The sequence below is a fragment of the Motacilla alba genome, chromosome 7 (assembly GCF_015832195.1).
Source record: "Motacilla alba alba isolate MOTALB_02 chromosome 7, Motacilla_alba_V1.0_pri, whole genome shotgun sequence".
NCBI lineage: Eukaryota > Metazoa > Chordata > Aves > Passeriformes > Motacillidae > Motacilla > Motacilla alba.
In genome coordinates, this window is record NC_052022.1 from 20,734,702 (window position 1) to 20,749,604 (window position 14,903).

At 39.3% G+C, this 14,903-nt stretch overlaps 1 protein-coding gene across 9 annotated transcripts in view; it reads left to right on the forward strand.

Annotated features, from left to right (window-relative positions):
• RAPGEF4 (Rap guanine nucleotide exchange factor 4) overlaps positions 1-14,903 on the forward strand; it is a 150,886-nt gene that overhangs the window by 118,223 nt on the left and 17,760 nt on the right. For 8 of the 9 annotated variants that reach the window (XM_038142848.1, XM_038142849.1, XM_038142853.1 and 5 more), the window contains 8 exons: positions 3,312-3,462; positions 4,659-4,747; positions 5,172-5,202; positions 5,437-5,515; positions 6,703-6,849; positions 8,019-8,116; positions 11,147-11,272; positions 11,730-11,908. In XM_038142848.1, the coding sequence (XP_037998776.1) occupies positions 3,312-3,462; positions 4,659-4,747; positions 5,172-5,202; positions 5,437-5,515; positions 6,703-6,849; positions 8,019-8,116; positions 11,147-11,272; positions 11,730-11,908 (900 nt within the window). Of the gene's footprint in view, positions 1-3,311; positions 3,463-4,658; positions 4,748-5,171; positions 5,203-5,434; positions 5,516-6,702; positions 6,850-8,018; positions 8,117-11,146; positions 11,273-11,729; positions 11,909-14,903 lie in introns of those variants that run through there. The other variant, XR_005257603.1, reaches the window with a different exon arrangement.

A 14,903-nucleotide genomic window follows, 5' to 3' on the forward strand; every position in this document is an offset into this window, starting at 1 on the left:
ATGAAACGCTGTTGCTGACAGCATTGAGAGGGGAAGAAAGGGCAGCACTTTTAATGTTTGGGGGGTTTGGCCCTGATTCACTTAGCTTATATTATTCAGTCAGTCCATTTGAGATTCAGGCTTCTCTATCCTCAGTTATAATTGAATACCTCCATCTAACAACGGGGAAAATCAGACCCATAAGCAAAATGTGCCTCATTCTTTACAGGGGAAAAGCTTTTCTGGTAATCAAAGTTAAGGACAATCACACTTAAGTATAAATACTCACTTGTGATGTAATCTGTTCTGGAGAGGATGCTAAGATCATGGTCTTTAGTGGGTCATGGCAAGCATCATGTTAATTCTTTTCAGAGAGGAGCTGGAAGTAACTGGTATCCTACTGCTTTAGTGTTAGCTTTCCTGGAGCTGAATTATTATTTATTTAGTCCATTCTGAATATGGAAAAGCTAGCTGTGCTTTGTTGATTGTACCATTGAAATTTATTGTTAGAGTTGAAAGGTTCCTAACAAAGCTCATCTTTTTGGAGCAAAATCACACTACAAAAGTGTTCGCCAGTGCTGTGAGACTAAGGAGAGATTAGTTATGCTCAATGAGGAAATTAAAACGGAAAAAGAAGAAAAGTTGATTCAGTCGGCGACTTTTTACTTCAGCTCCCAATTTTGAATCAAAACAAGTCTATTTTCCTGCACCCACTTAGGATACTATTTTAGCTGGTAGCATGCAAGTATGAGTAGAGCTAGACAACTGAAGTGCTTTCAAGCATAGTACAGAGTATAAATTATTTGGGTTTTCACTTCTTTTACAGTAGTCATTTGTAAGTTATTTTAATCCTAAAAGGAATGGACAGGTGCACCATTTTGTCCAAGTAACATTATTGCTTGCTGTGGATTCCATGCTTGTTCTGTGCTGTCCTTTGGCAGCACCAAATCTTTTTCAGTCATTAAAGAATATAGATCCTGCAAAAAGAAAAATAATCACTTCTGTTTAATAGGGAAGCAAAGCATGCTCCCCTGTCCTGGATCAGGATATAAGTCCTGTGTGTTGGACCAAGGCCCCTTTTTCCCTCTTCTTCACAGAACAGAAATGAACAAACTCTCAGAGCTACAGCTTGTCAGAGGGAGGCAGGACAAGGCCTGAAAGAAAACCTGAAATTGAGCAGCAACTCCAAAAGTGACCTTGGGTTAGTGCAAGTGTGTAAGCATGTGTGCAGGGGTACACCTTTAAAGGAACACTGTCTAAATACTTGCAAGGTATAAACTCCTCTTTTGCTCTCTGTAGATGATAGTTCTTCAGCACATTTCTCTATGAGTGCTTTGCTAACCTCCTTTACCATCGTGCCACCAAGAAAGTTTGCATTCTGTTGTTGCAATGTCTTGTAGAGCTCCTGATATAACTGGGTCTTCCTATACAGGGAAGAACAGCCTTCAGAATTGCTTCAATTTCTTAGCATATGCTAGGGAAAATTAGAAATATATGTATATATTGAGCTCTAACCATATTGGTGTTGTAAATATTTTGCAATTATCTGACACTTGTTGCAAGTATACATCACAGTTTATTTCTGATTGCAGTCTGTAGTGAAGCTGCATCCTGAAGATCACATAAAAATGTGAGAACCTTTCATTGAATTTCTCTGTGATAATGTTAATAAAAGAGAAATCAATGTAAATGAGCAGTAAAAATACAGAAAAATTACCAGTGACTGTGGTGAGTCAGTTAATAAGAAAGTAAAAATACATTAAATAATTATAGTGTTTGAAAGGTAAATATGGCATGAGAAAAATGACTCGGTAGAATATTAAACTTGCTCCCCAAGATATTGGAGCACATAACTTAGAAGGAATTATTTACTTCTTATGACCTTCTGACTTACTTTCTGCCTTAATTGTACTGTCATGTTCAGTTTTCTACTAATTTTAAACCTCTCCAAATGAAATGAAAATGCAGAATGCTGAAAGTTTGTCAGTCAAGTGAGTGCCCCAGGGGCTTTGGGCCACAGGATCATTTCAAAGTGTGATTTAATAGGTACTTTTCCCCATTGCATTTCATTAATTTTATTGTTAGAGATTTTTTTTCCTAAATTAGTAGCTTAGAATAAATACCTTCTATAATTTGTACTCATTAATATTTTTATTTTCTCATTAATATTTTAAAATATTTTGGTACAGCAACTGAAAGTGCCTCTTGAAAGGATGCAAGGATGTTGGACATGGCTGTGAGGGAGAGTGTCAGTATTTTAATGTTACATGTTACTATGTAACTGGGAATAGCATTACTGATGGCAGTCCAGAATCAGAATTCCAGTAACTGGGAAGCAAAGTTGAAGATGTAACTGGACTCATTCGGTGCTTACTTTCCACTCAGCTCTCAGTTTATTTGAACAGTTGAAATATATATTGTTAACCCTTTTTCAGTGAGAAATAGACACAAAAATTGTCATACCCTGTTTCTTCTGGAGATACTTCATTTTCACACAAGTTAAAGGCTCAAATTATCTCAATTTATTACACATTGTGCCTTTACTTTTTTTCTTGGTTTTTTTCTTTCCCTAAATGTTACTTTTGGCCTTTTAGCTGTTTGTATATTTTTGTGATGTTGACACTTTGTCTTTAAAAAGGTCAATGAACTGTTTCCCATTTTTTCATATTGTTCATCACAAAATAACTTTCACAAAGTATTGTGTCCAAAATACACTTCATTTGACATAATGGAAATGTCTGTTTTCTTCATGACAATGAGGCTACTACAAAATTTATTATTTTACCCTGTGTTTCTATAGTCAGTTTAGGCTGTAAATATCAAAGTCCCCTTCCCTTAGTAGGACTGAGGTTCATTTTGATTACAATAACTTGTAAAGACTTGTAAAAAAGGAATAACACTGGTGGTTCATTCTGGTAGTCTTCCTCACAAACAGAAAATTGGAATTGTTAATGAACACAAAGTGACATTTTTCTTTTTCTTCAACTGTTTCCAAAGAGGAACAAGGAGAAATATCGTTTTTCAGTCTCCATGGTTAATCCTCTTTGTTGTTCCAAGTGTCATTTCTCTTCTGTTCCCCTACAGCGACCATCTCTGTGGTGAAACTGTGATCCTTCCTGTGCTCTTCAGGAAATTCTTTTTCATTTTACTTTTTAGTATGAACGTGAAAAATTTGCAAATTCTTATGCTAGTGGATGTCAGAATTTAGAAGTGTATATTGGAAAGTTATGTTTGAGCACCCTGAAAGTGGCTTATTGGAAGTCAGTTGCTCGTGAATTCACACTGGGTTTGATATTTTCAATCACTGAATGTTTTCCTTGACTCTGGGGCACCTATCATGCCCAGCCTTCTCAGGGTACAGAGCAGGAGAAAATGGATTATGCCCTCAACAATAAACGGCGAGTCATTCGGCTGGTTCTGCAGTGGGCCGCTTTATATGGAGATTTGCTACAAGAAGATGAAGTAGCAATGGCCTTTCTGGAGGTATAAAGGAATCACTGTATCACTGAAGGGAAAGAGATCATTTCAAAGTGCAGAGTTTATTTCAGTTTATGATCAGGTTTGGCTGCAGACAGTAAAGGCACCACAACCATTACCAGCCTCTGGACCTCTGAAAATAGTGTTGCAGATCCCTTTCAAACACTGTATGGGTAGCTTGTGTTACAGCAGTAGCTGAATTTGCTTTTTCTAGTATTTTCTTCTGAATGGTTCAGGGGCTCTACAGCTTGAACTGGAGGGCTGTTTATGCCTGCCTGAGGTGTGCCAGGGAGGAGCTGGAGGGCTGCCACTCTACAGAACCAAAAGTCCTTGTCATTTGAATGAAAGCTGTACTGCAGCTATTGGAACTTAAGCTCTTTGTCTTCAGAACCCTTGCACATTCTTTGTGGTAGCTGCCATATCCTTGGATTTCTAAGATTAGAATGCACTGCCAATGTCATGTTAAATGATTGGGATTGCCATTATTGCTTATTATATATGGTGTTTATGGAACAGAGTCCCATATGTTACTGGCCAAATGAAGGTTCTTGTTCTAAAGAGCTTAAAACTGAATCTAAGATTCAGCAAAGGGGAATAGAGAGGGGCTTTAAGAGTGGTAGACACCCCACAAACCCACATGGGAAAGCTTTTCAAGCTTTGGAGATGACATAGACTTTCATTAGTCCAGAAGTTAAAGAATAATCACTAGTTGCAAGCACAGAGATCCTTCTTGGGAACAGTTTTATGTAGATATAACAGGAAGAGGTTTGAGGAGGGTTCAAAAGTGGATAATACTGTAATGGATTAGAGTAGCTGAGAGTCAGTGACTCAGGAGCAAATCAAGAACTAAAGACTACCACAGCAATGAGTAAAAAAACCTATCATGCTAGATTATTTGTGGATTTTTTAGTCTTTATCCTTGACAATGTGAAAATGCAGGTTTTACACAAGCAGCCGGTGGTTACAGAGTGAGCTAAGGAGCCTCATCAGAGCTTCCCTTCTGCATGTATAACTCTTGCTTTAAATCAGCTGGAGATAAACAAGTAGAAGTAATAGAGGGTTGGGCCCAGCATGTGTTCCTCTATGCAGATTATCATTCTTTATAATCATTAAGCTATCAGATGTCATCTCATAATCCTCTCTCCTGAGTACTGCTCATTTACCCCTATAGTTATTTAAAGACTATTCTGTATCATTTACAGGAATTTTATGTATCTGTATCAGATGATACCAGAATGATTGCAGCACTAAAGGAGCAACTTCCAGAGCTAGAGAAAATTGTAAAGCAAATGTAAGCATAGTTTTTGCTTCTTTTCTTTCCCTGCCCTTTTTCTCAGTACATTGATGAAGAAAATTTATTGGTTATATCTATTAAAAAGCCATTTCGTGAATGACACTCAGTTATATGAAATTGAGTTTGCATGCAGCCTTATTTGCATTAATGTCTGTGGCCCTCTTTTCCACATCATTCTTGCAAACACCATACCCTTACTGAGAGATTGACAGAAGCTTATTTCATGCTTACATGAACTTTGTATAATATTTTTTCTGCCTTGGTCATAGATTAACTGTGGTATCATCTAGTCTTTTCATATAGAAATAAGATTACATTGATATGCTAGTTTGACAAGTGGTCCATGTTCTATAGGTGATTTTGTACACAAAATCTTCCAGGCAATATTTCATTGTATATTCCATGCTTTACCTTTTTATAGTTCTGAAGAACCTAAAGCACCACAAAAAAAGGTAAGAAAATTTATTTGTTAATTTTCTCAAGTAAAATCTTAAGCACAGCAAATTCATAATCTTCTCTTTAGTAATAATGGATATATTAAAAAAACACATTGAGAGATAGCTTTTAACATTGTCAAATTTTGCATTGCTACTCTTTTCCCTGCCATTGATAAGAGATGTATTGTAGTTCATGTGCACCACATGTTTATTCTTGCATTAATGTGAATCTCAATGATTCATTTTCAGCACAAAGTTCTTCTGCAGCTGTTCAACACAAGTGATGACAGAGCACAGAAACGCCAGCCTATCAGGGGCAGTGATGAAGGTGAGTTTCTTCTCTGCTAAGTTTTCTTGAGCCACTGACATCTATATAGATTTGTCTGTCTCACAAAAAGGTCTAAAAATAAATGAAAGTACCTACCTAGAATTTTGGAGCCTGGCCTGAAACAAACTCTCTTTGCTTTTGCTAGCCCACTATTCTCTATTGTTGATTTGAGGTGCTCCTGGTCTTTTCCCTTAGTTACTTGTGCTATCAAACACTGCTTCCTCAGAGGAAGATGTAAAAACCTTTAAAATAAGGAATTAACAAAACAGGGAAGAACCAGTAAGACACTGTACTGCAGGGAATGGCAGGGCAATAAAGAGTGGAAGCTGAAGGTCATGTTTGAGCTTCTGTCTCCCCTATGTAGTTTGAGCTAACATGTACAGCTGTTCTTTGCAAGGTAGGAGTGGAGCAGATAATCATGCCATGGACCATGGATCTAGAATCTGAGAATCTAGGCTCACAGCCTAAAAACCAAAATCTGCTCATTTGCCCTATTGGTGTTGTTTGATTCTCTGAAGAGATTAAGATAAAATTTACAGCAGTGTATCAGAATGTCATTTTCAGATTACTGATAAGGTACTCTTAATGGTTGTTTTGTGGAACTTCATCACCTAAACCAGCTGCTTCTTCAACATGTTTGATATTAAAGGATAGCTCTTGCTAATGAACAGCAGTAAAAGCAAGGTAACAAAATTCAAGGTCATGTAGCTGAGAAAGCTGGTGGCAGAAATCAGACCATTAGAAGAACCATTCTAAAGCTGGAACTAACTATATATAACTATATATATATAACTATATATGAACAGCAGACATCCTGCCAATCATGCAGCTTCTGTTGTCCATAGTGGTGTTTCTAGGCCTACAAAGAGGGAAACAGTTCCTGCTGCTGGGAAATACTACCTCTTGTGTCCAGACAGACAGTAACTCTGCTCTTTTCATATGGCTGTCCCTTTCTCATTCATAGGACAGGCATTGTCTGGAACGCTGAAAATCCAAAATCCAAAACTCTGGGAAATCAAAGATTTCTGTACAGAAATTGTAGAGCATCTGAGGATGGGGAGCTATGTAGTGATTTATTGTTTCTTTGTTTCATTTTGTGAGGAATGGTTACTGAAGTGAAAGTAATTTGTATGGTAAATGAGTGGTTTTTACCCGTGGAATAAACCGTGCAATGTTTTTTTCTTTAGTTCTGTTTAAGGTGTACTGCATAGACCAAACCTACACCACTATCCGTGTGCCGGTGTCATCTTCTGTGAAGGAAGTGATCGGTGCAGTAGCAGACAAGCTGGGCTCTGGAGAAGGCCTCATCATAGTAAAGATGAGTTCAGGAGGAGGTACTGTACTTGCATCATCCTAAACACTCCTCAGTTATGGTGAAGCAGAATTTCGGAGGGAATGAAAGATCAGTTCAATCAAGGTTTTATACCCATGCACATGTTCAGGTCTCACACAAGTCCTAATTAGAGGCAAGTCCTTCCTCTCCTGCAGGCACAGACTGCAGCTCTCATGGGAGACAGGACCAGTGGAGAATCTTGTGTATCTGCATGTTACAGAGCACAGCTACCCTGATTTTCCTTCACTGTTAGACTTGCAAGAGTTTTTTAACAACAGAAATAGGAGGCAAGCTTGGATAAATTCATACTAGACTCAGGAATCAGTAATGTCACAAAACACCGCAGTGCCAACATTCTGGCAGTGGTCACTACCATTTTTCCTGCTCTGTCCATGCAAACCATTGAAGAGCAACTTAGTGCCAAATACACCTAGTGTTTGCAGAGGGTCAGGGATCAGGTGCCCCTCTAGGCTGTGGAAATGCGAGAGTCACTGGCGGGTGGATTCTGCAGGGAACTGGTGTTGCTCAAGTGCTTTGGTTGAGTATTACTGTGTGGAGACACACAGAGGTAATGAGAGCTGTGTTGGAAGGCATTTTTGCAAACAGTGGAGCCTGCCAAAAATGGCTCACTTCCTGAGAGCTGACACCAGGCAGCTTTACTTTTTGCAGTTGAAGCAATTTTTTGTCAGATTTGCTGACCACCAACATCTTCTGGAAGAGACTGTTTTGTAAGTTATTTCCTTATCTTTTCTTTACCTGTGATGTGATGCTCTTTTAGAAATGTTGTAATGCATTTCCATCACCTTCTTGAGCAGTTACTGCCTTCCAGAGCAATTTCTTTTAAGAACAGCTCTCCAAATGTTTACAGCTCAGCAATGAATGACTGAACTCCCTGATTAGGCCTAACTTTGCAGGTAGATTCTGGTGATAGCAGCACAGGCTTCTTGACCTGTCTGTACAGTTTGGGACTGGGATTCTGATTCTGTAGGAGACTAGTTTGGGCTGAGCTTACCACATTTCTTCAGTAAAGAAGATCTTGCTGTCTTCTATTCTGTATCCTAAATACTTGAGTTACTGGACAAAATTTGTTCCCAGAAGGGTGATCTGTGCAGCTGGTAGATCAATCCTGCTGTAAAGTGTAACAAATAATAATTTGTTTCATTTCTACAGAAAAGGTTGTGCTCAAGCCTCACGATGTTTCGGTGTTCACCACTCTGAGCGTTAACGGCCGGCTGTTTGCGTGCCCTCGGGATCAGTTCGATTCCTTGGTACGTATGTGTGCAGTGCTCAGGAACATCAGGGCTTTGATTTCTTTGAACACCTGGTCCTTTCTGCATTTCCACACTTCAGATAAAAACTAGTGGAAACATTCACAATAAAGGGCTTGTCACGCTGCAGTAGGATGAGCCATGAAAATAAAATGAGCTGATGTTCTAATTCCCTAAAGTAGACCAGAAATCCATCCATCTGATCCATGTAACAGAACTTGATCCCGGTACTCCCTCTGTCACACTGAGCATTTAGGAAGAGCTGAGTATTGTTACCAAGACATGCAGTAATTCTTCATTACACAATTATCTCCTCAAAGTCATGGAGATATATTTTCTGAGATAAGTGAATTAAATTATCAATTAAAGCATTCTGGAGATTTGATTCCAGCAGTAAATTCCTTAATTTTGTTTTATTTCTCATCCCCCCAAAATACTGTGTCAAAATCTGAGATAATTCTAAGTAGAATCACAGAAAATATTCCTGGTAGAAAGTCTGTTTTTTTCTTAGGTAGAATTGCTCATAAGTACTTACAGTTTATACAGTCATTCTAGCAATCTCCATGGGGTCTGCTTTTAGAGAGTTTGATTTGACTGTACTTTTTGTTCCTTTTATTTCATTAAAAACAAATGTCATTGCCAAGTCATGTCAGCATGAACTCTATTACTCCTAGCCTTGTTTCAGCCTCCTGTATGCTTTTAACAAGCCACTTAGTATGTATGCCTGATTTCTTTTATGGATATGGTAAAATCTATTCTTTGCTGCTGCTTTCAATTTAGTAACCAGGGAATGCACATCCAGCATATGTAGTTCCATGCAGAGATACCTCTTGTTCAGCTTATTAAATTCTGGTGTTCCCTTAAGGTTAATTAATCCTGCCAAGTAGATACCCTCATGGGGCATGCTACTGTAAAGCAGGGGTGTTGCATCAGTAAAACTGTGCTGGGTACTTATTTATGGCTCTGCATTGTCTATATACACATAGCTTTTGCAGCAAATTGTCTTGGCTTTCTGTACCTTTTCCCTGTGCTATTTACCATGCATCAAGTACTCAAAGTGCTGCAGGGAGCTCTAAGATACAGGGCTGCAATGTGCTACTTTTCATCAACTAGACTGAATTTAGTAAGAATTACAGAAGTACATTCAGCACCTTAAAAACGGTCCTCAGCATTGCGTAGCAAATTACAGCCCCTTATCAGCTGCATTTTTTCAAAGAGGTATAAACAAATCAAAAAATGTTACAGCCTTAGCTGCCACCCAGTTTAATCATTTCACATTCCAGTTTCTGGCTGCTTCCTGTTCATGAACATTTATCCACATTACATTTGGCAATTCCCATGTGAAAATTGTTCTGGGTAGATGAATTTTCAAATATGCTGTGAGTTTGCATCTAAGTGCTTCTTTCCTAGCCTTGGAAAATATGTGTTTGTTATGGTAACAGCTATGTTGTGTTCATCTCCAAATGGAGGAAAAAAAGATGTCTTTAAATCTGTAGGCAGTTCTCTTTCCACAGATTTCCACAAGTTAGAATTTTCTACACAAAGCTGCTGTACTTTTATTTCATATGTTATCATAAACTAAAGAAATTTTGTGTTTGTGCAAATCCCAATTCAAAGCAATCTGCAGTTTTTTGTAATATTAATGGCTGCTCTGGATTTTTTAGAGAATACTTTTCTACTATTTTTTAAACTTATAGATTAAGCTTTTAAGGTGATAATGTTCGTGATTTAGTTAAGTTTTTTTAGTTAGTTTGGATGATGATGATAATTGAAAGGAAAGGTTTCCCTAGAGTACAAAGCAAGAAGTCATACAGCAATAAAACCCCTACACACTATGTGCTACTGAGAAAGTGTTTTGATGCATTAATCCAGTCAGATTTATTTCTGTTGCTAGTATATTACCCTTTATATAAAATAGGATTAATTTAGTAGGCTCATTTCTTATATTGCAGCATCTAAATATGGTCTGTTAATCTGGCAGAGTCCAGACTGAGTTTGTGCTGGGAAAGCAGCCTGCTGACAATTCCGTGCTCCATCATTCCGTGTTTAACCAAGGCGGTGGAGCTGGGAAACTCGTGGGTGAGCTCTGCCGCCCTCTCCTGGGAGCAGGACCGGTGACCCGCGCGTTCACGGCCGCCTCTGCGGGTGTTTCACCCTCCAGTTTGCCAGGGGGCTGCTTGGCAGTATCCTAGCAGCGCTGGTTCAAACACTTCACCCTGATATGTACAACAGACTGCTTCACGTCTGACTTGATCTCAAGCCATGTTTTAAATCTCTGTTTACTGCTTCACCTGTGTGCAAAATCATAGATCACGTCTCCTTTATTGGGTGGCATGGAAGTGCCTTTCAGAAATGGGTTGTACTTGGTTCTTTTTCATAAGACTGTGCTTATATCATTTTAATTGGCCTAGCCAGGAATTTGCAATCACAAATTGTGTATCAAATTTGTGTCCTGTCAAAGAGAAAATATGATGTTTGTTTTATAAGTGATCAGAAAATCTTGCACTCACTGCAGATTTCTGAAGCATGCTAGATGTAACAATTCTCATCATTAGAATCAGGAATATGTAAAAGTATTTGGCTTGTCCTTGGTGCCTAGTTATTTGTGTAATGTGAAAAAGGGAACATAAAAGTTCTTTGGAAAGACCTATGCTCCTAAACAAACACACATGCTTTAGTTAGCTTTAATACAACATGTATTATAGATTCAAATTTTAGAACAATGTTAAAAATACCACACTGAGAACAGCCTGGCTTATTTTCTTACAGTGTCTCTGAAGAGCTTTCAGAATTTTCCTAACTATCCTGTGCATATTGGACACTAGTTTTGCACAGGGCTTCTCATTTCCTAATACCTGCCTGTGTTTAAAAGCAAATTTCAGTTTTATGGCAATTTCAGTTTTGCTATTAGAAACATGATTAGGAAAGTGGTCACACTGAAAAAAAAAAAAAGTTAGAAATATTATGGAATGAAAGCACCAACCATATGATTTAGCATGTCTAAAATATTTTTATATTTTTTGTTTGTAGGCACCATTGCCAGAACAAGAAGGACCATCTACTGGTACAGTAGGAACATTTGAACTGATGAGTTCCAAAGACTTAGCACATCAGATGACAATTTATGACTGGGAGCTCTTCAACTGTGTACATGAGGTATGAGGATCTATTTAGAAGGTTAGAATCTATTAAAAAGTGTTTAACTGTACATTGTAGCTTTGTTCATTATTTCCAAAACTTTCTCTAAGCTCGATTTTCAAAAATTCTACAATAAAGCCACCTACAAGTTTTGAAAGTATAAGACATTCTTAATTTTATAGACAAAATAGAAAAATAAAGTTAGACTTCTTCTGGACATGTGCTGCTTGTTGAATTACTTTTGTTTGTTTTAAGGTATTAAGCTGTTTATATATAATCTGTAGTGACGCTTTTACTATGCCTCAGCTATTGTATACTGGATTTGTAACCTGAATCCTTGTCATCTGTGCAGCTATAAATGTAAACTAAACTGCAGAGCAAGTTTCAGGCTAGATACTTACCTGGTCAGTCTTAGTCTCTTTCCTTGAAGAAACGCAACTTCAAAAAGAATTCCAAACTGTTTTCTCTTTCCCAGCTGGAATTGATCTATCACACTTTTGGAAGGCACAACTTTAAAAAGACCACAGCAAATCTGGACTTGTTTTTAAGAAGATTCAATGAAATTCAGTTCTGGGTGGTCACCGAGATTTGTCTTTGCTCTCAACTCAGCAAGCGTGTTCAGCTGTTAAAGAAATACATTAAGATAGCAGCCCAGTAAGTATGCAATCCTATGGGAGCTGGAAGTGAGGTTCAGTAGAGCTAATGTGGTTTTATTTCCTCTTTTCAGACAGCCACACAGAGTAGAGGTTAAAACATTCTGTATTTGGTAATTCTGTCTGTTTTCTTATAGGGCTGTATAGAACCTTGTTAATACATATTCTTCTTTCTTGTGCTACTCTCCATTGCTCTTTGATCTGTGAATCTCTTAGGGCCATGTTTACACATCAAATTTGTGAGAAAATATATTTCAGTTCATTAGGAGAATCCTTCATTTACCCTTCCATACATTAGCAAATACTAGTGTGTGAATTAGTAAATATTAACAAAATTGAGCCTAATTTTCCTGAGAACAGAAATGTTTCTGGTTCTGCTCAGGAGAACCATTCTCAGAATTGCTCTGAGTGGGAAAACCAAGGTGGGAGAGTAAAGAGATGTAGCATGAAAATGATGACACTCGTGTTACTTTCATTCTGTTTGGGATTTGCAGCGAGTTTGCTGATGATACAAAGTGTAGGGTCCTGCACCTGGGGAAGAGTAACCCCAAGTAGCAGCACAGGCTGGGGCCTGACCTACTAAGGAGTAGCTCTGCAGAGAGGGACTGGAAGTTTTGGTAGATGACAAGGTGACCATCAGCCGGGAGTGGGCCCTGGGGGCCAGGAGGGCCAAGGGGGATCTTGGGTGCATCAGGAAGGGTGTGGCCAGCAAGTCAAGGGAGGTGTTCCTCCCCCTCTGTTCAGCTCTGGTGAGGCCACATCTGGAATGCTGTGCCCAGTTCTGGGCTCCTCAGCACAAGAGAGACAAGGAGCTACTGGAGAGGGTCTAGTGGAGGCCACAGAGATGATATGGGGTCTGGAGCATCTCTCATAGGAGGAGAACCCACAAGAGCGGGGCCTGTTTAGTCTAGAGAAAAGTAGACTGAGAGGAGATCTCATCCATCCATTCAAATATCTTCAAGGGTGGTGCCAAGAGAATAGTTCCAGACCCTTTAATACTTTTAAAATGCAAAATATGAATGTCCTCTCTTGTTACTAACTGCTGGGTCTGAGGTTGGATAGCAGGCATTCTTTCTGTCTTCCTATATTGCTATCCAAATTTAAACTGTTTGGAACCTTCATGCCAGAAGTATCAGCCTTGACTCCCTAAAGTCAAGAGCAGAGCAATGACTGACTTCAAAGGGAGCAGGGGTATATCAATGCCCTGAACAGGTACAGATTTTTATTATTGTTACACTTTCCCTCCCTTTCCAGCTCATGGTGTTTTTATTGATATCTGAAAAACAGTTTGCTGAGGTTTGTAGTGTTTGTCTACAGCTCTGGGCATTGCAGCTAGAAGTCTTTAGGCAGTTCTACCAACAGAGATGTTGCTACTTGCAGTGGAACCAAGGTTTTAACTTTTTTGCATCATTACATGGAGTTGTGTAAAGGAAGAGATTACTATTGCTGCTGTGATGCTGCCCTCCTCCCAGTTAGTAATTGCACATTGCTGAAGCATGTGTTCACATCAAAACTAGGGATCAGTGTGGCTGCTTCCTCCAGGACACCCTGCTCTGCAAGTACCAGCTTCCTTCTGGGATCTACTTTGGGCCCTGCAGTTGGATTACGGTTGGTCAATGCTAAAGATTTTAAAAATTTTGTGGTGGGCATGCAGGATCAGTTTTATATTTAGAACCGAGGACAGAATTTACCTCTTTAGTTTCTAAAAATACACGCAGCGCATATTCCATTATCTCACTGCGCAGTGCAGGAGTGGGAAGCAGCTGCCGGCCTGGCAGGCTGTGCCCAGGAGAGGGCAGTGGCACCCACACAGACGTCGGGGTCTTTCCTAATCTCAGGCATGAAATGAGAAAATGTTGAAATGTGGTCATTAAGATACAATAGTAATTTCCATAAACACTTGAAATCGAGTATACTAAAAATTACAGTTAAATATCTCCTTAATAAACTGCCCTAGCCTGCGAGTTCCCCCGAGTCATGGGTTTAATCTTGTGCTATTTACAACAGCCTGACAACCTCCTGTTTACTTCCATGTTTCTGGTATCACTGCAATGCTAAAAATAAATAGCTAAAAGCAGAATGCTCTGCTGGGTCCTCTTTGTCTCCTAAAAGCAGAGAAATCCAAAGCACAAGATTTTCCTCTGTGCAAACCAAGAGGGCAGGTTTAATTCAGCCGCTGGAAAGGCGCTGGGAAGTTTTGCCAGGCTGCTGCCCTCTGTGCAGTGCTGCCATGGTAACAGCTGCTACACATGCACTAAAACAAACACAAAGTGCACCGAAGTTAGAGAGGAGAAAAAGCCCAGACCTTGAAGCAATATCTTTGAGGAAGTTTTGCCTGTGAACATCCTTGAGACCTAATGAGAACTTTACCCTACCTGGAAGTACTAGACTCATTAGAAAAGTGTTCAGGGAGAACAGCTCAGTGCTGCACTATTAATCTTAGGCATGACTGGTGGTAACGAGATGCCTTGCACGTACTCATTTTCAAAGATAACTGCTACTGAGAAGCTTTTTTCAGTTCTGTGGCTTGAGGTGCAGATATCATTGCAGAAGGCACATCATTTTGTGTCTGCCACCCCATGCACCCTTGATGTGTGCTCCCAGTCTGTGCAGGCAAGCGCAAGGCCAAGTGCTGGCTCCAAGTGCTGTGCACATGTGCTTTCAGTTCCAGGAGCCAGTGTCGCTTTAGCATCTGCTGGAAAAGGATGTAGAGGTTACCAGGTTCATCTCTTTTCTCCAGCTATTGTAGGAATAAACTTTCAAGCAAAGGGGAGAAGTTAACTGTATTTCCAACAGTGAGTTCTTCCCATATTAATTGTATAAGAAAGTCCTTCTGGGACATGCTTGCACATACTCTTATGGATATCTGCAAATGCAGTTTGTGTGTATTTCCTCTTTGCAGATAGATCCACAGGCTATTTAGCAGCCTTCTTGTGTACCAGTGTACTCAGGCACTTTCATTCAGTTTTTGAAAATCATTCTTTCTGTACATGTGC